At 35.2% G+C, this 23,082-nt stretch overlaps 3 protein-coding genes across 23 annotated transcripts in view; 1 reads left to right on the plus strand and 2 right to left on the minus strand.

Moving 5' to 3' along the window:
- The window catches only part of LOC136031978 (apolipoprotein D-like), a 97,113-nt gene extending 94,364 nt beyond the window's left edge, over positions 1-2,749 (minus strand). The window contains exon 1 of the mRNA XM_065712013.1: positions 2,622-2,749. Coding sequence (XP_065568085.1) covers positions 2,622-2,648 — 27 coding nt within the window. The 5' untranslated portion in view covers positions 2,649-2,749. The remainder of the gene's footprint in view (positions 1-2,621) is intronic.
- LOC136031983 (transmembrane GTPase Marf-like) overlaps positions 1-23,082 on the plus strand; it is a 503,142-nt gene that overhangs the window by 165,230 nt on the left and 314,830 nt on the right. The gene's annotated exons all lie outside the window — the stretch shown is intronic.
- LOC136031979 (acyl-coenzyme A oxidase 1-like) overlaps positions 19,437-23,082 on the minus strand; it is a 168,548-nt gene continuing 164,902 nt past the window's right edge. For all 21 annotated transcript variants that reach the window (XM_065712034.1, XM_065712022.1, XM_065712018.1 and 18 more), the window contains 2 exons: positions 22,449-22,595; positions 19,437-19,883 (listed from right to left, as the gene is read on the minus strand). In XM_065712034.1, coding sequence (XP_065568106.1) covers positions 19,623-19,883; positions 22,449-22,595 — 408 coding nt within the window. In that variant the 3' untranslated portion in view covers positions 19,437-19,622. The remainder of the gene's footprint in view (positions 19,884-22,448; positions 22,596-23,082) is intronic.

A 23,082-nucleotide genomic window follows, 5' to 3' on the forward strand; every position in this document is an offset into this window, starting at 1 on the left:
GTGTTAATTTAATGCTGGTTATATATTTAAAACCAGCATTAAAATGCGATTCTTTTGATGTAGCTATTGGTATCAAAATTCCATTTTTTAGAGTTTTGGTTACTATTGAGCCGGGTCGCTCCTTACTACAGTTCGTTACCACGAACTGTTTGAAAAAGAAATCCTGTAGCTAGGCCTATTATGTAAAAATCGTTGAAACTATTTATTGGTTCATGGGAACACCTGATTCGATTTGAGGTTGAATTAAATATAAAAAAACAAGTTTTTTTTAACGGAAAGTAAGGAGCGGCATGAAAACTTTAAACGAACAGAAATTACTTCGTATATGAAAGGGGCTGCTTCCTCATCAACGCCCCGCTCTTTACGCTAAAGTTTGACTCTTTCTCTTAACTCTACATGTTAAAATAGTTTAAAACTTTAGCGTAAAGGGCGGGGCGTTGATGAGGAAGCAAACCCTTTCATATACGAAGTAATTTCTGTTCGTTTTAAGTTTTAACTCCTTACTTTCCGTTAAAAAAAACTTGTTTTTTAGTTAATTTCTGAACGTTTTTGAATCAATGCATGTTTTGATTTTGGCTCTCTGCAAATGAATAATTAACAGAAAATTTGCATATTTATTTTTTTGGCTAAATGGCTTTCTCATAGTTTTGATCGAATGATTTTGAGAAAAAATGAAGCTGGGGAGGAGGCCTAGTTGCCCTCCGATTTTTGGTTACTTAAAAAGGCAACTAGAACTTTTGATTTTTTACGAATGTTTTTATTAGTAAAAGATACACGAAACTTACAAATTAGCTTACTCAACAAACTTCTGTATTCTCTTGTTTTATTACGTATATGAGGGGGTTCACCCCCTTGTCAGTACCTCGCTCTTTACACTAAAGCTTAAATTTTGTCCAAGTTTCTTAAGAATGACCCCTGAATTACAGAAGCCGTAGAATAAATAGTTGAAATTACTAAAAATACTTTAGCGTAATGAGCGGGGTATTAGGAGGAGGTGAGACCATCATATGATAAATAATTTCTGTTCGTTTTAAGTTTTAATGCTTTTCCTTACTTTCAGTTGAAAAAAAACTTATTCGTATTTATTTTTTCATTGTTTTTTTTTAATAATGCTAGAAAATCCTGCGCTCCCTTCATGAAAATTTTCTTTCCCTATGAAAAATTCCTCCAAGGAAGGTTCCCCCAGCGTATCTCTCTCTTCTCACCCCCCCCCCCCAACCTAAATATCCCCCTGAAAACGTCTGTACACTTCCAGATAACCATTACTATATGTAAGTACTGGTCAAAGTTTGTAACTTGTAGCCCCTCCCACGGGGACTGTGGGAGAGTAAGTCTTTTTAGACTACAGTGAATAAAATGGCCATCTTAGAATTTTGATCCGGTGACTTTAGGAAAATAATTGGCGTGGGAGGGGGCCTAGGTGCCCTTCAACTTTTTGGTCACTTAAAAAGGTCACTAGAACTTTTCATTTCAGTTAGAATGAGCCCTCTCACAAGATTCTAGGACCACTGGGTCGATACGATCACCCCTGGGGAAAAAACAAACAAAAAAACAAATAAACACGCATCCGTGATGTGTATTCTGGCAAAAAATGCGAAATTCCATATTTTTACAGAGGGGAGCTTGAAACTTATACAATAAGGTTCTCTGATACGCTGAATCTGATGGTGTCATTTTCGTTAAGATTGTTAAGGGGTGTTTCCCCTTATTTTCGAATATGAGGCAAATTTTCTCAGGCTCGTAACTTTTGATGGGTAAAACTAATCTTGATGAAACTTATACATTTAAAATCAGAATTAAAATACAATTCTTTTGATGTAACTATTGGTATCAAATTTCCATTTTTTTTAGAGTTTCCGTTACTATTAAGCCGGGTCGCTCCTTACTACAGTTCGTTACCACGAACTGTTTGAAAAGAAATCCGGCCTGGAAGTCCATATTTATTTGAAAAATGGAAATTTACAAGCACTATTTTTCTTCTTCTTTGTTTTTCTTTGAGATTAAGAATTAATTTGTTTGGAATTCAGCAATCAAATTGTCAAAATCATTGTTTTTTTTCCTCCTGATTTTCAAGAAAACCTATTTACATCAAATATCTACCGGTTTGCATCAACACCTTTGATCCTCAAAATTATTTAATTGAACGACAGAAAACATAATTGCTTTTTCGCGTCTAATTGAAAAATAGTGGCAATGATTAAGTTTTTTTTTTTTTAATGTAGTTGTTTTTGCACCAGGATTCCAAATGATTTGCACGATTTCCAAAAGCATATGATTTCTAATCTAAAAAAGGCAAATTTCCAGATTAAACGAAAATAGTAGAGAACATAGATAATTTGTTTGGAGCAAATTGAGAATGTAGGTGAAGCATTTTGGAAAGTGGGGTAAGTCACACGAGGCGTGGAATTTTTTTAGACCAAGCACGCTAATAAAAGTAACCTTTTTAGTTTTTATATTTTTATAATACCGTTTAAAATGCATATTTTTTAATCCAGACTTTTGAGCTAACCAAATTTAAAGCAAACTTCAAATAATAGAAGAAATCCGTGGCTCTTTTACTTTTCGTTATGTAGGATGTAAAAACATTAATTTGTTTAGTGAACAAGTTTGTTAATACTTACGATACACTTAGACATCCAGATGTCCATATTATACTTTAACTACAGAATTAAAATTTAATTTCATCATTTTGTTCCCTAGAGATAAGAAGTCTTAAAGATTTATTGATAAGGTTCATCACATACTTAGATATGAAAATTATTGTCATGTCATTATTAAATTGGGAAATTTGAGATAATCTACACTTTGGACGTATTACCAAAATTATAACACATGTTCAACAGCGTGATATTGTATAAATTTATATACACAAATACCTTGTAATAGCCAAAGATTATTCGGTTTCTTTGCTTAGCAGCTCAAGCCTTTTGTCCCAGCAGAACCTCGTTTTTTTTTCCAGTGATATATTTTGCAGCAATGCTCCAAGGCCCTAAATTATTTTTTAGTATATATATATATATATATATATATATATATATATATATATATATATATATATATATATATATATGTATATATAAAATACGTCTCTAAATTTAATTGACAAAAAAGAAAAGCTTTTATTATGGAAGTAAAGAGCAAAGCTGAAACACAAAACGAATAAAAATTATAGATTCACAGATTACACAAAACATATCTAAAGAAAGTAGCTCAAATAAACTGTGCTTGATAAGGTCTACCAAAAAAATATATTATTAGCTCTTTTTACAGTTATCACATTGAAAAACAAAAGAATTCTGTTCAATAGAATCTTATTTTGCTTTTATTTCCTTGATATTATATATTAAACATTCAGTTCATTTTCAATAGTTCTTTCCAGCAATATTGATTATTCTAGTGACTTTTTCCTCGATGTTTTGAAAAAACAAACCACACTTTTCAAAACATACATAGGTCTTCAATAAAACTTAAATGACGCAATAGCCTTTAGACGGCTTACAGATGGGAGGGGAGTAGCAACCAAACTCCTATTTGTAGGAATTTCTGTTCGTATTAAGTTCAACTCGAATATTCGTTTGAATTTCTGCTCGACTTGGGATTTATTTGTTCATCTATATCAGTATCTGTTATCTCTATGTTTCATGTGATAATTTATGTTAATTTAGTTTGTTTTTGGTTTGACGCTCTACTTGGCAATTCAGGGCCAAGGGTTCGATTCTCGTCACATCAAAGCTAGGCCACAAGCTTGCCAATTGTCCTTGTAAAAAAGATCTAGCAACTGAAACCGTTTATAAACTTTTCATTTTTACTTTCTGACAAAATTTAGTGGAGGTGCACAAGTGGAGGCACATCCAGCACACAAGATTCTAATACTCGCAAAAACTACTCTCAAAATGCTCTTGAAGCATTACCTCAAAAAGTAAACAAGAGCTAAGAGCTCATATGGCACGTGTGACGAGGAAAGAAGAGCCAAGAGCCAAGAGCTCATATGGTATGAGCTCTAAAAAAAAAAAAAATTCTATGAATCAATAGATTGATTTAAAAAGGAAAATAAGAGGCTTAATGCCGGTCAGGATTTAAAATAAGAGCTCTGAGTCACGATGTCCTTCTAAATATCAAAATTCATTAAGATCCGATCACCCACTCGTAAGTTATAAATACCTGTTTTTTTCTAATTTTTCCTCTCCCTTTAGCCCCCCAGATGGTCGAATCTGGGAAAACGACTTTATCAAGTCAAATTGTGCAGCTCCCTGACACGCCTACCAATTTTCATCGTCCTAGTACGACCAGAAGCACCAAACTCGCCAAATCACTGAAACCCTCCCCCCAACTCCCCCAAAGAGAGCGAATCCAGTACGATTCTGTCAATCACGCATCAAGGACATTTGCTTATTCTATCCACCAAGCTTCATCCCGATTCCTCCACTCCAAGTGTTTTCCAAGATTTCCCCCTCCAACCCCCCAATGTCAAAAGATCTGGTAGGGATTTGAAATAAGAGCTCTGAGGCATGAATTCATTCTAATATCAAATTTCATTAAGATCCGATCACCTATTCGTAAGATAATAATACCCCAATTTTCACGTTTTCCAAGAATTCCGGTTTCCCCCTCCAACTCCCCCCAATGTCACAGGATCTGGTCGGAATTCAAAATTAGAGCTTTAAAGCACAAGATCCTTCTAAATATCAAATTTCATTAAGATCTGGTCACCCTTTCGTAAGTTACAATTACCTCAATTTTCAAAATTACCCCCCCCCCCAAAAAAAAAACTCTACCAAAGAGAGCAGATCCGGTCCGGTTATGTCAGTCACGTATTTTAAACAGGTTTCTATTCTTCCCATCCAGTTTCATCTTGATCTCACCGCTTTAAGTATGTTCTACGATTTCCGGTCCCCCCCCCCAACTGCCCCCCCCCCCATTACGCTTGATCCGGTTGAGATTTAAAATAAGAAATCTGGGTTACGAGTTTCTTCTAAACATGAAGTTTTATGAAGATCTGATCACCCCTTCGTAAGTTAAAAATACGTCATTTTTTCTTATTTTTCAGAATTAACCCCCCCTCCCCAATAGAGCGGATCCATTCCAATTATGCAAATCACGTATGTAAGACTTTTGCTTATTTTTCCCACCAAGTTTCATCACGATCCTTCCAATCTAAGCGTTTTCCATGACTTTAGGTTCCCCCACCCCAAAATCCTCCCAATGTCACCAGATCCGGTCGGGATTTAAAATAAGAGCTTTGAGACACAATATCCTTCTAAATATCAAATTTCATTGACATCCGATCACCCATTCGTAAGTTAAAAATACCTCATTTTTTCTAATTCTTCAGAATTAACCCCCCTCCCAACTACCCCAAAGAGAGCGGATCCATTCCAGTTATGTCAATCATGTATCTAGGACTTGTGCTTATTTTTTTCACCAAGTTTCATCCCGACCCCTCCCCTCTAAGTGTTTTCCAAGTTTTAGGTTTCCCCCTCCCACCCCCCCCCCCCCAATGTCACCAGATCCGGTCGGGATTTAAAATAAGAACTCTAAGACACGATATACTTCTAAATATCAAATTTCATTGAGATCCAATCACCCGTTCGTAAGTTAAAAATACCTTTTTTTCTAATTTTTCAGAATTACCCCCCCAACTACCCCAAAGAGAGCGGATCCATTCCGGTTATGTCAATCATGTATCTAGGACTTGTTCTTATTTTTCCCATCAAGTTTCATCCTAATCCCTCCACTCTAAGTGTTTTCCAAGATTTTAGTTTCCCCCCTCCCAGCTCCCGCCAATGCCACCAGATCCGGTCGGGATTTAAAATAATAGCTTTGAGACATGATATTCTTCCAAACATCAAATGTCATTGAGATCTGATCAACCGTTCGTAAGTTAAAAATACTTCAATTTTCTTTTTTTACGAATTAACGGGCCCTCCACTCCCCCCCATATGGTAAAATCGGGAAAACGACTATTTCGAATTTAATCTGGTCCGGACCCTGATACGCCTGCCAAATTTCATCGTCCTAGCTTACCTGGAAGTGCCTAAAGTAGCAAAACCGGGACCGACAAACCGACCGACAGAATTTGCGATTGCTATATGTCACTTGGTTAATACCAAGTGCCTTAAAAACCAATTAACTACAAAAAGTATTGAAACAAAAAATTAACCTAGACATTAATAAAAAAAATATATCAAATATAATTAAATCGGTTCTGCTCTAATTATGCCTTTATTAAAACTAATTGAGTTAGAGAATAGACCACAAATTATTCCAGTGTTGTTATCATCGACAACTAGTGTTGACTAATTCAGCATTATGATTGTTGTATAGCACTTCATTCTCCCTCCTAAGACTTGGATATGTTTCTGATTTTTACAACATACACAAAAATCTAAAATTTCAAAATGATAAACTAGCTTTGCAGTTTTAGTTGTCCCCTCGATCCTTATCAGGTTTCTGTATTTGTTTTTTAATTTTGCAGAGTTTTTTTGCGTTTATTTAATTAAACATGGATTTCAGCAAAATTAGCTAAAAATTTTCGATTTCACTAGCCACAATAAGTATTCCTAAATTTACAACAATTAAAATTTCTACATACCAAAATACCATCTATTAAGACATTTGAAGAAATTACAACTCCATGACAAACAAAGAAGCCCCAAACTTCAGAATAGAGTGGCAACTGTAACACCGAACTTGATTGACATCTTTTCCAGTTTCTTCGCTTATTCCATTTTATCTGATTCTACATAATATTTTTACGCATTACTTTTCTCACTAATTTGCTTCCATTAAAGTCTCGTTTTCTTATAGAATTTTGTAAATAATTTCTGAGACCACACTGTCTAATCATGACAAAACGAAAAAAAAACAGTAGATAGAAACGAGGATAATATAAGCCAGTGAAAAACATAGACTATAATGCAAATATGTTGGTCAAGACCTCAGCTTGACATTCCTCAGTGCACGATAATAAAATAAAAATTACTAATAAAAATCCAAGGATAATACAAAAATCAAACCTTAAATCAAACACAAGATATAACATATGAGGACGCTCTCAATGTAACGGTGAAAGGGTTACTAATCAAAATACAATACTGAAGGGCAATTTAATTTTTTAATATATAGAGAACATTTTTAAAAGCTAATCGCTTACCAAGTAAGATACCAAAAAAAGGCAGAAAGGGGTGTATGACCTCCGCAACCCCAACAGACATCATCCCCATTTTCCCAAATTAATTGACAAACTGCAAAGAATTCTAAAAAAAAATTACTTAAATGTCACCTTCGAAAATTCTAATAAAATTCAAAAGTATTTTGAAAGCAGCAAAGATAAAATGAGCCACATTTGGGCAGTGGTATTTACCAATATCAAGCCTTCTTTATAACGATGGTCACATACTTGCTGGTTTAATTCCTTACTGGTAAAAAAATATTATTTTCCGAAAAATTAAATTTGTTTTTTTAGTTTTACAATTCATAAAGAATTAAAAACACTTCAAGATCTAAAATATCAAAATCTAATATATTCAGCGTTCCATTTTCTATTTTTAAAGGAAATCTCGTTTAATGAAAATGCACAACAATAAACAAAATTTATAATAATTAAAAAGGGAAAATTACTAATTAAATAAATTAACAGTTACATTAAAAAGTTAAAAACAATTTTCTAAGAGCTACTAGCATTATCTGGCTCAGATTTAGAATTTTAATATTTGTCTGACCAGATCGTCAGCGTCAGTACGAATATATCAGAATACTGATATAGCGGTATCGTATTACAAACAGTCAATACACTTGTAAATTCTACGAAGAGTATCTGTAAAAAATCAGATCGCGGAGTTGTTGACCTGATCGTCAATGTATTTCATTGCTTATCCCTGGTCACTTCCGAAATTGCAACTACTGAATTCTTAGTTTATTCATGACTATTACGGGTTTGCTCCATTCACTTAACAAGACTGCATAAGGTGAGCCGGTGTTTCCCCACGGAAATTCTTTCATCTCCCCCCCCATGGGAATTCTCCCACTCGCCAAATTGAGCAGCTAAAGATAAAAAAGGTACATCAAAATGTCGATCAGATGTCTTAAGGAGCAACAAAAGGACCAGATATCAAAAACAGTTTTAGAACAGGGGCTGGTTAGGGCACTTGAAATTTTCAATGACAATCAAACGAGCCTCTTACATAGTTTATACTGTGTAGGAGGCTCACTTGATGATCTACTCTCTTATGATTTCTGGGAATATTTCTTGTATACGCTGTTATTATGAAAGTAAAGAGTAACATTAAATCCTAAAATGAGCAGAATTTATTGTGTATAAGAGGAAACTGCCTCTTCCTGATCCACACCTCTACCTCACGCGCGCGGTGTGCTCATTTAACAGAAATTATGAGTTCTAGTTATTTATTAAAGTCTGAAGGGATAAGAGACCAACAAGCCGCGTGGGGATGACATTTTCCGGGGGATGTTTACTGCAGAGGTATTTTCTGTGGGGGTTATCTTCCGAGGAATATTTTCAGCAGGTAAGGATTTTCCAGGGGGAGGGTCACTGATAAAAGTTTTTTTTTTGTCAAACAACTTTGATGTTTGAGAAGGGAATATTCGAAAAACTTGAAACTTTGGCAATAAACACGAACGGATATTAATTTAAAAAAAAAACATTCAGAAAAAGAAGTTTTCAGAGAGAAGTAAAGAGCCATATCAAATTAATGACCAGCAGAAACAAATTCCTATAATAGCTCAGACTCAAAACGACCAGAAATTACTATTACAGATGAAATGAAACTGAAAGCGACCAGAAATTGCTATAAAAAAATAAATGAAGCCCAAAACGAACAGAAATTAAGTAAAAAATCACAGCCAGCAAACATACATTAGGTACTAGAGTAAATGAATAAATGAATATTGAAACAAGTAAAACTTCAACTGAATATTAAAATCCAACTTAAAACGTAAAAAGAATGACTAAAGACAAGATCTGGGGTACTTCCCCTTTCTCTAACTCTAAAAGTTAAAAGCTGACTGCTTCATTTGCGCTGAAAATGAAAATGAATTATATTACAAATATTTTCTTTTGTACTTACAACACTGAAAATAAAAATTACAGTGAAAAGAAGTCTTTGATTGCCAAGCTCTCAGCAATTAATATAATTGTTGATCAAAAATATAATTTTATTTTATTAGTTCTTTTTAAGGACTATTCAAGACACATTTAGCGTCTTGTTTCTACTATACCTGTATCTACTACAGGGGCGGATCTAAGATTTTCTTTAGGGGGTCGGGTGCATAATAGGTTGCTTGGATAAACTTGCGAACAAAAAAATGCCTGCAATTTAAGGGGAACCTCGACAATTATGCGTCGTAGGTAGGTAGCGGAAATGGTCGTAAATATAATCCAAAATTTGGTGAGGGTTAAAGTTCTAACAAATCTGTTGAACTTCAAATGGTATAAAAATATTGATACAAAAAATAGTAAGTTGTAAAAACCATCCCGCCAATAAAAGAAAAGCTGTTCACCATATATATAAAAATATATTTAATTTTTTCTGAATATTTTTTTGCCATTGCACTTCTGACCACTATAGCGAGTTAAGCTTTTTATTGTCAAAAAAATAAAACTGGTATTTAACCATCTTTTGGGGCCGTTCACTCTTTATGACAATTTGTATATGTCAAACCATTTAGTATGTCGCCAAACTTTGTGGCATTAACTATGATAGTAATGAAGAGTAAGATTTGAAGGTAAAGATACAACTTGTGTATTCGTAAAACATGTATTAAGCATTAAATACTAGTTCTTTTAGGAATGTAACAAGAAAAACACAACGAAGAGATATAAATACACAGAACGCATTAAAAACAAGGGTTTTAAGTACAGGCAATAATGCATTAACTAATCACTGTTTCTTTTAAAAATAGTGTTTTAATAAACAGTGTCAACTTTTACGAAATCTCAAAAATTTACTGATCAAAATTTTACTTTTCATAGCAACGTAGCGTATTTTTCCACGTTTTGAAGTTCGATATATTTTGCTTAAATTACAGAATTCACACTTTTATAAGAAAAAATCTATTTCTCTGTTTCCACATAGATATGGCGGATATCTATTTATTACAATGTCAATGTCTACCTCAATATTTCGGTGAATGTTCATAATGGCTAGTCCTGTCAGTCTAGAGTCCTGTCAGTTTAGAGCTCTTCGTTAGTATTTCCTCTTCTATTCATCCTAAAATACTCCAATAAAGACCAAAGTTGTCAGAAAAATATGAACTCTAATAAAGATTCATGTAGATATTTGCTTCAAACTAAGTATATGAGTCGAAATACCCCTTAAAAAACAAATAATTATATGTTTGTTATTTTTGTAGTTGATAGGTGGAGACTGGTGATTTAAATTATCAGGGTTTCAAGCTGTGGTATATTTCTAATTAATTTCTTTTAATCTTGAAATTTTCAGATATTCAATTCAAACGTTTAAATCTCGATAGGTTGAGCATAAAAATAAAAATTTGAAATTTGACTCAAATTTAGCTTTAAGGAATAGAATTGTCCTGTAAAAATTTTGATTTATAAGCAACTAATGATGGAAAAATGATTGTTTTGGTATGTATCAAAATAAGTATAAAAATCCCCAACGGTATATATAGCAGTTTAGACAATTTTATGGACAAATATATGCGACCCCTATAGAAAAATATAACTATATTTTATGACTGGTTGTTATTGAGAAGGTGCGAAATTCTGAAGTAATATTGTAGTTGCATCCCGTTTACGTGGTTAAGTCAAGTTGGGTGAATTTCCACTTTTTATCAGCATTTAAACATATTAGTAAATGTTTGAAAAAAATCGATGCCATTAAACTGATTCAAACTGAGAATTTAGAGACACATCTATACCAACTAGATAAAAAAAATAAATACATAATTATTTGCCTTTTTTTGAAATTTTTTTTTTTTAAATTTTTGAAACAATTTTTTGAAAATTTATTTTTCTTAAATGATTACTCCGACATTGGAAAGAGTATTTCGACTAGTATACCTAGTTTTAAGTAAATACTTATATGAACTTTTATTAAACTTCTAAAGAGTTTTGCCCTTATTTTAATGTTTTGGGACGAACAGAGAAGGTGATGTGTCATATAACACAGAGCTTTAATTAGATGAAAATAGGCAGTAAAGTGGCCACCATTTCCTTACCAAAATCCAAAACTTAAATTAATAATTTTTGCACTTCTCATGCATTTACTTTCTATTATACAAATCCCCTAAAAAAAACAAAAATATTGTAAAAAACGCTAAGTGCCATAGCTAGACTCGAAAAAACAATTTTGACAGTAAAAGGAGTAAATATTTTGCTTTTCAGCCCCATTCAGAGCACAATCCCAAAATATTATTTCGACAGCCTAAAGAAGTTAGGATTTTAGATTTCCCCTCCTTGTTATTACGAAATGCAGATTTTCACCTCCCAATTGGCTTTTGTGGTAATACGGACAGATTCCCTTGATAAACCTAAATTTAATTAAATGCTTTTTGGCGGTATACAGCATTAGTTAAATCTAAAAGAGACCGCACAAAATGACTAAAACCTTGTTTCAAACTTGTTTACAAAAAGAAACAGTCTTAATAATTAAAAACTTAATAAAAAGTCAACTATTAAAAACCAATTACAAAAAAAAACTCATCCCAAACCAGAGCAAGCGGTCCCAACAACAAATCCACCACCACGTGAGGGGTGGCACGTGCCCTCTGGATCCACCACTGATCATAGGACCCTATTTCTTCCGGCCTCACGTTTTAATATTACTCTTAACTTTTCTTTGATTTTTTTTTTGTTAGAAAGTATTTTTTTAAAGTTAATTCTTTAAAAAAGTACTAGACAAGGCCTTATCCAGGGAGGGCAGGTGGTTGGATCCCCCTGAAATGTTTGTCTGACTCATAAAAACATTACAAAATGATTATATACAAATTTTGGATGATTTAAAAAAAGTTTTTTCGTACACCCTCCCCCCCCCCCAAAAAAAAATGGGATACGTTCTTGATACTAGATATAACGGTTTCTTTAAAAATGAGCCCTATCATAATACTCCACGATCACTGGTTCGATACGATCACCCCTGAGATGATAAGAAAGAGAAGAAGAGGAAGAAAAAAAGAGACACGAGAGTGTTTACCATGCAAAAAGTGGTTCCCCTTGTTGTAGTTCTCTTCTTTAGTGTTATCAAGCATGATCAGCATCAAATGTACAATGGTTCATTTCTCGTTGTGACCCACACCATCTTCGATGGCGATAAAAGTTTTTACAAGTAAAATTAACTGAAATAATAGTCGCCACCCCTAATCAGCTTCAAATGATATTTTTGTTGCAATAGTTTTTTTCCGGTACATGTTTTTAAACTTTCACTTACCATGGGCTGGGGTTTGCTCTTTACTATATTACTGCTGTTTCTGCAACCACGATAATGTATTTAGTAATGTGGTGCAAAGTCATCATTGCACAGAAAAGCAGAAAGAAGCCCACCGTACACGCATATTCTTCATTTATATTACATGTATTTTTATGAATGAAACTGTTGGTCTGTTCTTGAACTTAGTAAACAGATATACTTTTTAAGGTGGAAACTTCAGATTAAATCTTCTTTCTATATAAGGATGAGATAATTGCTTTTTTTAAAATTTACTTTTCAATGATAGCATCCTGTGCTACTTAGGGTCTCTTTTGACAGTAACTCACTGTGCAGATTAGCCTGACTAATTTTAAAAGCCTCTGTCCTGCTTACGCTCCTGACATTTTTTATCACTTAAAGTTGGCATGAGACAACCCACAAAGTTTAATTTTCCTGTAGTGGTGCAGTGGGTTTGACCTTAGCTTGGTGATACAGGACCGAGAGATTGAAGATTGGAGTAGCAACGCACTGTAGATTCGACGAAGGGATCTTAGTATTCAAGAAACATCCGTTAATCGGATTGCTTACTTACTAATAGTTGAATTAACTAAATATAATATTTTATCCAGTGACTTTGAGCAAAAGATTTTATTTTCGGTAGAAAAACCAGTAAATTAAAAAAGAGGTTTACCCCTCATGGTACTCGTACGAAGACGCAGTAATTGGGATGCTATTCCGAGAAACTTTTTCATGCCCAGTGATGTTCAGGTGGAAGACATAAGAGATTTCAAGAATTTGAGATGGATTGGAACTATTCTGCTATCCTTTTTTTTCTCTCAGAAAAAATAATTTCTGTATCTGCCGACCCTAAAACTTTATTATTATGTTAAACTCCCGTGGTATCGTTTGCATTAACACTGAAGATAAATTACCCTCCTTTGAATCCTAAAAAAAAAACTGGGATGAGCCTATAAAAACCGAAATAAAGACTTATAGAATTTCTTGGAAGGTAGCCAAAGAAGAAGCAGAAAAAGAATCTAATTGAATAGACTAAGAAAGGGGAGAAGAGTTTACCAATGTGTTTTGCAGCTCTATCAGGAAATGGCCAAACCTGAGCTCTTTGTATCATGACAATCATCCCATGTTTCAAACAAAAGTTTTCTAGCTCCTATTTGCCCCATTGACGTAAAACAAACGTAATTCCATCTCGGCCATAGAAAATCAAAACACATTCCTGAAATCGTTGCAAATGGAAAAAATGCTTAGAATTGCAGCTTTGCATTAAGACAGTGGAAGACAATTATATTTACTGTCTTCAAAAAGAGGGGGTATATATGTCAATGTAATAAGCTTCGCCGGTTGGTAGGACAAAGAACCTTAGATAGTGCAACTAATTCAATGCAAAATCCAAATTTGAGTTGGATCAAAGTATACGCAACTCGTATTTTTAAAAGTTTTTTTTTTCTGCGTATTATCTGTTTTGATTTTAGATGGCGGGTCATTGTTCATCTACCAGAATGAAATATACCATTAAACACGAATGCCATGAAACTATTTCGTTTTATTATTGTTAAAATTTTTTAGCCTGATTTTTCATATCAGACAGACCCTGACCCACATTAGACACACTTTAGCTGATCTGTTTCGCGTGTCATATTAAAAACACAAAAAAAGGTATAAATTAAAACTCTTTGATTTAAGCCAAATTCTGCTTTCTTTTTGCTTTTTTTTCTTTGAACCCAATGCTGAGTTGTAAAGGATGAATAAAGAGGCAATGAAAGTCCAATTTAACGCCAACCATTTCCATAGGTCACCAATTCCAGTCACTTACGAAAAAAACAAGAGCTAAGAGCTCATATGGCACTTGTGACGAGGTCGGAAGAGCCGAGAGCTCATATGGTACGAGGTCGGAAGAGCCAAGAGCTCATTTGGACGAGGTCGGAAGAGCCAAGAGCCAAGAGCTCATTTGGCACTTGTGAGAAGGTCAGAACCTAAAGTTAAACTTTATAGCACAAGATCCTTCTAAATATCAAATTTCATTAAGATCTGGTCACCCTTTCGTAAGTTACAAATACCTCAATTTTCAAAATTACCTCCCCCCTCCCAATTCCACCAAAGAGAGCAGATCCGGTCCAGTTATGTCAGTCACGTATCTTAGACAGGTTTCTATTCTTCCCATCCAGTTTCATCCTGATCTCACCGCTTTAAGTATTTTCTAAGATTTCCGGTCCCCCCAACTGCCCCCCCCCCCAATTACGTTTGATCCGGTTGAGATTTAAAATAAGATATCAGAGTTACGAGGTCCTTCTAAATATGAAGTTTCATGAAGATCCGATCACTCCTTCGTAAGTTAAAAATACGTTATTTTTCTTATTTTTCAGAATTACCCCCCCCCCCCCGCAATTGAGCGGATCCGTTCCAATTATGTAAATTACGTATGCAAGACTTTTGCTTATTTTTCCAACCAAGTTTCATCCCAATCCTTCCAATCTAAGGGTTTCCCATCATTTTAGGTCTCCCCACCCCAAACTTCCCCCAATGTCACCAGATCCGGTCAGGATTTAAAATAAGAGCTTTGAGCCACGATATCCTTCTAAAAATCAAATTTCATGGAGATCCAATCACCCATTCGTAAGTTAAAAATACCTCATTTTTTCTAATTTTTCAGAATTAACCCCCCCCCCCCCCAACTACCCAAAAGAGAGCGGATCCGTTCCGTTTATGTCAATCATCTATCTAGGACTTGTGTTTATTTTTCCCACCATGTTTCATCCCGATCCCTCCACTCTAAGTGTTTTCCAAGTTTTAGGTTTCCCCCTCCCAACTCCCCGCCCCCATCACCAGATCCGGTCGGGATTTAAAATAAGAGCTCTAAGACACGATATCCTTCTAAACATCAAATTTCATTGAGATCCGATCACCCGTTCGTAAGTTGAAAATACCTCATTTTTCTAATTTTTAAGACTTACTCCCCCCCCTCCCAACTACCCCAAAGAGAGCAAATAAGTTCCGATTATGTCAATCATGTATCTGGGACTTGCGCTTATTTTTCCCATCAAGTTTCATCCCGATCCCTCTACTCTAAGTGTTTTCCAAGATTTTAGGTTTCCCCCCTCCAACTCCCCCCAATGTCATCAGATCCAGTCGGGATTTAAAATAAGAGCTCTGAGACACAATATCATTCCAAACATCAAATTTCATAAAGATCCAATCACCCGCTCATAAGTTAAAAATACTTCATTTTTTCTATTTTTCCGAATTAACCGGCCCCTTCTCCCCCCCCCCCCCCAGATGGTCAAATCGGGAAAACGACTATTTCTAATTTAATCTGGTCCGGTCCCTGATACGCTTGCCAAATTTCATCGTCCTAGCTTACCTGGAAGTGCCTAAAGTAGCAAAACCGGGACTTTAGGTTTTCCCCCTCCAACTCCCCCCAATGTCATCAGATCCGGTCGGGATTAAAAATAAGAGCTCTAAGACACAATATCATTCCAAACATCAAATTTCATTAAGATCCAAATACCCGCTGATAAGTTAAAAATACTTCATTTTTTCTATTTTTTACGAATTAACCGGGCCCCCACTCCCCCCCAGATGGTCAAATCGGGAAAACGACTATTTCTAATTTAATCTGGTCCGGTCCCTGATACGCTTGCCAAATTTCATCGTCCTAGCTTACCTGGAAGTGCCTAAAGTAGCAAAACCGGAACCGACAGACCGACAGACCGACAGACAGACCGACAGACCGACAGACAGACCGACAGAATTGGCGACTGCTATATGTCACTTGGTTAATACCAAGTGCCATAAACACAAGAGCTAAGAGCTCATATGGCACTTGTGACGAGGCGAGAAGAGCTAAGAGCCAAGAGATCATATGGTATGAGCTCTAACAAAATTCTATGAATCAATAGATTGATTTAAAAACGAAAATAAGAGGCTTAATGCCGGTCAGGATTTAAAATAAGAGCTCTGAGTCACGATGTCCTTCTAAATATCAAAATTCATTAAGGTCCGATCAACCACTCGTAAGTTATAAATACCTAATTTTTTCTAATTTTTCCTCTCCCTTTAGCCCCAGATGGTCGAATCTGGGAAAACGACTTTATCAAGTCAAATTGTGCAGGTCCCTGACACGCCTACCAATTTTAATCGTCCTAGCACGTCCAGAAGCACCAAACTCGCCAAATCACTGAACCTCTCCCCCCAACTCCCCCAAAGAGAGCGAATCCAGTACGATTCTGTCAATCACATATCAAGGACATTTGTTTATTCTATCCACCAAGCTTCATCCCGATTCCTCCACTCCAAGTGTTTTTCCAAGATTTCCCCCTCCAACTCCCCCCCCCCCCCAATGTCAAAAGATCTGGTTGGGATTTGAAATAAGAGCTCTGAGACAGGAATTCCTTCTAAAAATCAAATTTCATTAAGATCCGATCATCTATTCGTAAGATAAAAATACCCGAATTTTCACATTTTCCAAGAATTCCGGTTTCCCCCTTCAACTCCCCCCAATGTCACAGGATCTGGTAAGAATTTAAAATTAGAACTTTAAAGCACAAGATCCTTCTAAATATCAAATTTCATTAAGATCTGGTCACCCTATCTTAAGTTACAAATACCTCAATTTTCAAAATTACCCCCCCCCCCCCCAATTCCACCAAAGAGAGCAGATTCGGTCCAGTTATGTCAGTCATGTATCTTAGACAGGTTTCTATTCTTCCCATCCAGTTCCATCCTGATCTCACTGCTTTAAGTATTTTCTAAGATATCCGGTCCCCCAACTGCCCCCCCCCCCCAATTACGCTTGATCCGGTTGAGATTTAAAATAAGAGATCTGAGTTACGAGGTCCTTCTAAATATGAAGTTTCATTAAGATCCGATCACTCCTTCGTAAGTTAAAAATACGTCATTTTTTCTTATTTTTCAGAATTAGCCCCCCCCCCCCCTAATAGAGCGGATCCATTCCAATTATGCAAATCACGTATATAAGACTTTTGCTTATTTTTCCCACCAAGTTTCATCCCGATCCCTCCAATCTAAGCGTTTTCCATGATTTTAGGTTCCTCACCCCAAACTTCCCCCAATGTCACCAGATCCGGTCAGGATTTAAAATAAGAGCTGTGAGACACGATATCCTTCTAAATATCAAATTTCATTGAGATCCGATCACCCGTTCGTAAGTTAAAAATACCTAATTTTTTCTAATTTTTCAGAATTAACCCGTCCCCCAACTACCCCAAAGAGAGCGGATCCGTTCCGGTTATGTCAATCATACATCTAGGACTTGTGCTTATTTTTCCCACCAAGTTTCATCCCGATCCCTCCACTCTAAGTGTTTTCCAAGTTATAGGTTTCCCCCTCCCAACTCCCCCCCCCAATGTCACCAGATCCGGTCGGGTTTAAAATAAGAGCCCTGAGACACGATATCCTTCTCAATATCAAATTTCATTGAGATCCGATCACCCGTTCGTAAGTTAAAAATACCTCATTTTTTCTAATTTTTCAGAATTACCCCCTCCCCCCAACTATCCCAAAGAGAGCGGATCCGTTCCGGTTATGTCAATCATGTATCTAGGACTTGTGCTTTTTTCCCACCAAGTTTCATCCCGATCCCTCCAGTCTAAGTGTTTTCCAAGATTTTAGGTTTCCCCTCCCATATCCCCCCCCCCAATGTCATCAGATCCGGTCAGGATTTAAAATAACAGCTCTGAGACACGATATCCTTCCAAACATCAAATTTCATTAAGATCTGATCAACAGTTCGTAAGTTAAAAATACTTCAATTTTTCTATTTTTTCCGAATCAACCGGCCCCCAACCCCCCCCCCCCCCCCCAGATGGTCAAATTGGGAAAACGACTATTTCTAATTTAAGCTGGTCCCGTCCCTGATACGCCTGCCAAATTTCATCTTCCTAGCTTACCTGGAAGTGCCTAAAGTAGCAAAACCAGGACCGACAGACAGACCGACAGAATTGGCGATTGCTATATGTCACTTGGTTAATACCAAGTGCCATAAAAATTAGAAGACTATTCCTTCTACTTGATCAAAGCTTCGATCATATTCTCACGCAACTCCTTGCTTCTCAAATTAAAGGAGAAATTATATTGACGATAACATAAAATGCCTTTGAGCTTTGCATTCAGTTCTCTCATAAGCTTAAAAATCTACTTTTTTTTTCGTCGTAGAGTAATTTTAATAGCAAAAAAAATATCGAGTTGTCACCGTATTTCTTGAAAAGTAGTTGTTTTTTCAAAAACTGAGATCAGACACTTATAAGTATACTAATTTGGTAAACTAGACTAATTTCACAATTTTTCAAAATTATTACACTGAAAACTTACCCAGAAACCCCAAACGCTAGATGGCGTTTTTTTTTGCGATAATAGGACTAGTTTCCACTCTTCTAAGTTACCTATATTCTTAGTATATATATTATACCAGTAATTCACACAGGGCCGTTTTTTTTTTTTTTTTTTTTTTTTTTTTTTTTTTTTTTTTTTTTTTTTTTTTTTTTTTTTGACGGAAAGTCCTCTCAGTCCATAATCTTATTGGTTTAAATTATTAGGGGTATATCCGTAAATTCACGGGCTTTCCATACAGACCCATAATGTCAGATATTGAAGAAATTTTACTTCAATACTGGAATCTTTCCACGATTTTAAAAAATCGATTTAAAAATAAAACCAATTCTCTATTATCTTTTGCAAAGGTACAGCACGGATGCAAACAAAAAAAAATGTTCAAGATTTTCAATATTAAATATTTTTTAAGATTTTTAAAATTAATTTTTTTCTATCGGCTCAACATTGAAACAGAAAGAACAAATACATGCCTCCATTTTTCAAAAAGTGCAGCAATAAAATCATTTTTTTTTTCATTCAGACCTGCTTTCGTGGTAGCGGGTTTATTAGAGCCCCAGTCTCTAATAGGTATCTGGTTTATTCGTTGCACTTGAAATAGATTTAAGAACTATAAATTTTAATTCAACGAGAATTATACTGTATTTTGTTTTGTGTGTCACTAGAACTAATCATACGGAAGATATGAACTTTCTTTAACGTTTTATTGGTAAAATATTAATTCCAATGGTGAACTCCTTTTACAATTTCAGAAGAAAAATCGGAAAGTAACCCAACAATATTCCAATATATTAACGCTAAATTTATTCCCGATACACAAAGCTTGAAAAAGCGGAAACCGAAAAACCCAATGTTCAAAACCAAACTTAAGATTACTCATAGATGAGCATTCATGAAAGGTTTAAGATAATTTTGGAAAGAACTGTGAACTTGAGTCAGGTTTAGTGGCGAGTTTTTGGCCTCCTCCATCAGCCTGTTATATACATCACCATTTGCCACTCCCAAAGTTGAGTTTAAAATTTCGTCTCGAATATCGAAGGCATCAACAATGCTCACAGCATTTGGCCGAATTTGTTCAAAAAGGTAACTTTGACGCGATTGCAGACCAACAATGTCTAAGTCAGACAGCCCGCCAAACTGCAAAAGAATGTGAATATCTTAAAACTAATAGCAAGAGTAGAGTCAGTAAAAAACAAGTAGGTCAAACGAAAATGTAGCAAACAACAAATAGGGAGTAAACAGAAACAAGTTAATCTGCAAAAAACTACAAATCTGCAACTCAAATAGTAAAGTTGAAAAGAGAGGTCACACAGTTTCCAAACATAAATAAAAAAAAAAAAAAATTATATTCTTCGGAGATACAAGTAAACAAGGGTTTCTATAAACAAGAAAAACATAGGCGGAAACTTGAAACAGGCGGGAATTGTTTACTCATATCTAATTGATATATATATTTCATTTGTATTTTTTTTTTTATTAGAGAATATTCCTGACCTCTTGATTGACCTTCTGGATCATGAATTTTTTGACAGAAGATAGGCAAAAGATGGAGTTCCTGTTGACATAGCACTTGATGTGAGTCTTAATAATACTTTTATAAAAAATGTTATCTTTTTCATGTTTAATCTGACTAGTAATGTATGTGGTTATCTAGTTGTATTTAGTCTGAATTTCTTAATATCTACTAAACAAATTTGCAGCAGGTTGAATGACAAAATTCGAAGGTCAACCGAAAATTCGAAGGTCAACATCAGAAAATTTAGAGCAAGTCTTCATCCACCCTGCAAGTGATTCTTTACTAAAAAGTGATTCTTTACTAAGTGATTCAATAAGTCTTATTGAACCTATATATTCTTCAAGTTTCACTGCTTTAAATCCTTGCATTAATTTTTCATTTACAATATTTAAGTCTTCAAGTCTGGCATTTTTATGCGGCTTTAGTTTTCACATTTAATCACACAGACAGACGCCTTTGTTACAGGGGAATGCCTTTGAAAATTAAAAGAATAATAGACCCACTCGCCAAAAAAAGGATGAAGACGAAGCTGCACACTCAATGGTAACAGTAAATTATAACAACAGCTACGGAGATTTAACATGGGGCACTAGAAGTTAACAGCAGGATATGAGCCAACTAACTAATTCAAACGATTACCCTTCACATGTCTAGAAGAAATCTAATGAAACTCTCCTGTCCCATAGCTCTCGGTAGCATGTCAAGGTTACTAATCTGCTAAAAAAAATTACTTGTCCCTAGGATCTCCAAAAATAGCTTCAAATCTTGGGAGCATTTCTACCCTGAAGGGGTATGGATTAATTCCAGGACCGGTTACATCTACTAATTCCACAAAGACCCGGAGGAGCGAAAATACCCGATGTCATGTTATCTTTGATCAGGTTCTGTTTACTTTACAGGGTATGTTAATTAACACACGACATTGTTGCTTTTTCTTAGTTATCCTAATCGTTTCAGCCAACACGTGGCAACATATGGATTTGATACTATTTTTGTTTATTGTTGATTTCACCGGGGAAGTTGGAATACGGCGGATAAACAACCCTTTTAGCGCCGCTGAAACCCATTCCTAGTAGCACGCAAACTTAGACTTTGATTATCTAAATCAAAAATACATAATCACACCTTGTATTCTTCCTTTTAAATTATAGCCTTATTTGCCAAAGAAAACCTACTTGTTATTTACCTCGTTATTGGAATAAAGAACACAATGAAGGAATTTTCTCTAGCGCAACTTAGCGTGCTAGAGAAACAAGCCGATTTCTCTTCTGGAAGAGAAAATTTCAGAGCAGAATAAAATATTCCATACTAGAATTGACTATGTCGTCCTCAACTTTTCTAAGCGGGTAAAATGGAATAAGCTTACAAACACAACTTTCAAAGTAAAAAAAGTTGGAAATAATCATTTTGGCTTCAAAATAACTCAATTCTTGTACATACCATCACAAAAATGAGGTATTTTGAGCTAAAAAGCTTATTGAGCTAAAAAGCAAAGCAAAATTTCGTCCGGGGGTCATTTTCCACGGGAGAATATTTTATGGGGAGAGGATAAACGTCGACCACCCATTTACAGAAGAACATGCATTCAGACTTCTAAAGGGAGTAATGAAAGTTGTTTTTCATGAGCCTTTCACGCTATTTTTGAAATTATTGCCCAAAAAGACAAAAAAAAGGAGAAAAGTGCAATCACTTTACGGCTGATGTTATGATGATAAGAGATCTTTCAAGACGACCCTATTGCAAAATAATGATACGTGATTCGTATGTCTATAAAGCTCGCTTTTTGATTTTCACCGTACCTAATGCAGCGCAAAAAACAAAATAGCAGACTCAGGAAGTAAAAACTGATAGTTTTAGGAGGTTGAACCAAAGAGATTGATATGTGACGTGCGTTTTTTCCTAACAGAGCACCTACATCTTTCAAACAGCTTCATGTTCGGCTCAAACAGCTCAACTCAAATTGACCAGGCCTTAAAAAAGAGCGAATCTAGTTAAGCATTAAGCAATAAGTACTTTGAATCAGATTCCCTTGCAAAGGGGCTCAAAACAGATAATTTTGACTTTATTCCTGATAAGAAACCGTAAGAGAGAGAGAGAGAGAGAGAGCATAAGCATTCTCTTCAGAGTTTTAAATTGTAGAAAATTAAGGTGCAGCATCTTATCTTATTATTAAAACATTTTCTTACCATAATGAAATCACCCTTGTAGGCTAGAATTCCATGAACCAAATATAAATCTCGTAGATGACAAATAACATCTCTCGTGGCTTGTGAAATCTTTATTGATGCTACCTTTTCATTGAAGTTGTGGACGACAAAGTAACGAGAGTGACCCTAAAATGGCAATCAGAATGAAGGTAAATAACGCAGAAACCATGGATTTTTATGTTTTGTGCTATGTTGTTTTATTCATACTTATGCCGAACTGAAAATAAAGCTCTTCTTTGTGGGCCAAAACAGGCCTTAATATTAGAAGTCTCAGACAGTCAGATGATACTCTGAATTTACTCTACTTAGCCTTTATAGGATGAAAATTATCACAAGCATCGACTAGAAAACCAAGTAGAATGAAAATTTGAAGTAATTAGTTTTTCTTCTCAATAAAACAATGCTTATAATCAGGTTCCAGTCATGATTCTGAAAGATTTACAAATACCACTTATTTCTGGAAGTTATCAAAAAAAAAAAAAAAAAAAAAAAAAAAAAATCAAATTAGGAAGGTTAAAGTCACGAGGAACTGGTGCGTACATTCTGAATTAAAACCCATGATCAGATACTCAGGCTCCAAAACTCAGTAGGCTACATGTAGCAATTCTTCCCT

Source organism: Artemia franciscana, chromosome 10 (genome assembly GCF_032884065.1).
Source record: "Artemia franciscana chromosome 10, ASM3288406v1, whole genome shotgun sequence".
In the NCBI taxonomy this organism is placed as follows: Eukaryota; Metazoa; Arthropoda; class Branchiopoda; order Anostraca; family Artemiidae; genus Artemia; species Artemia franciscana.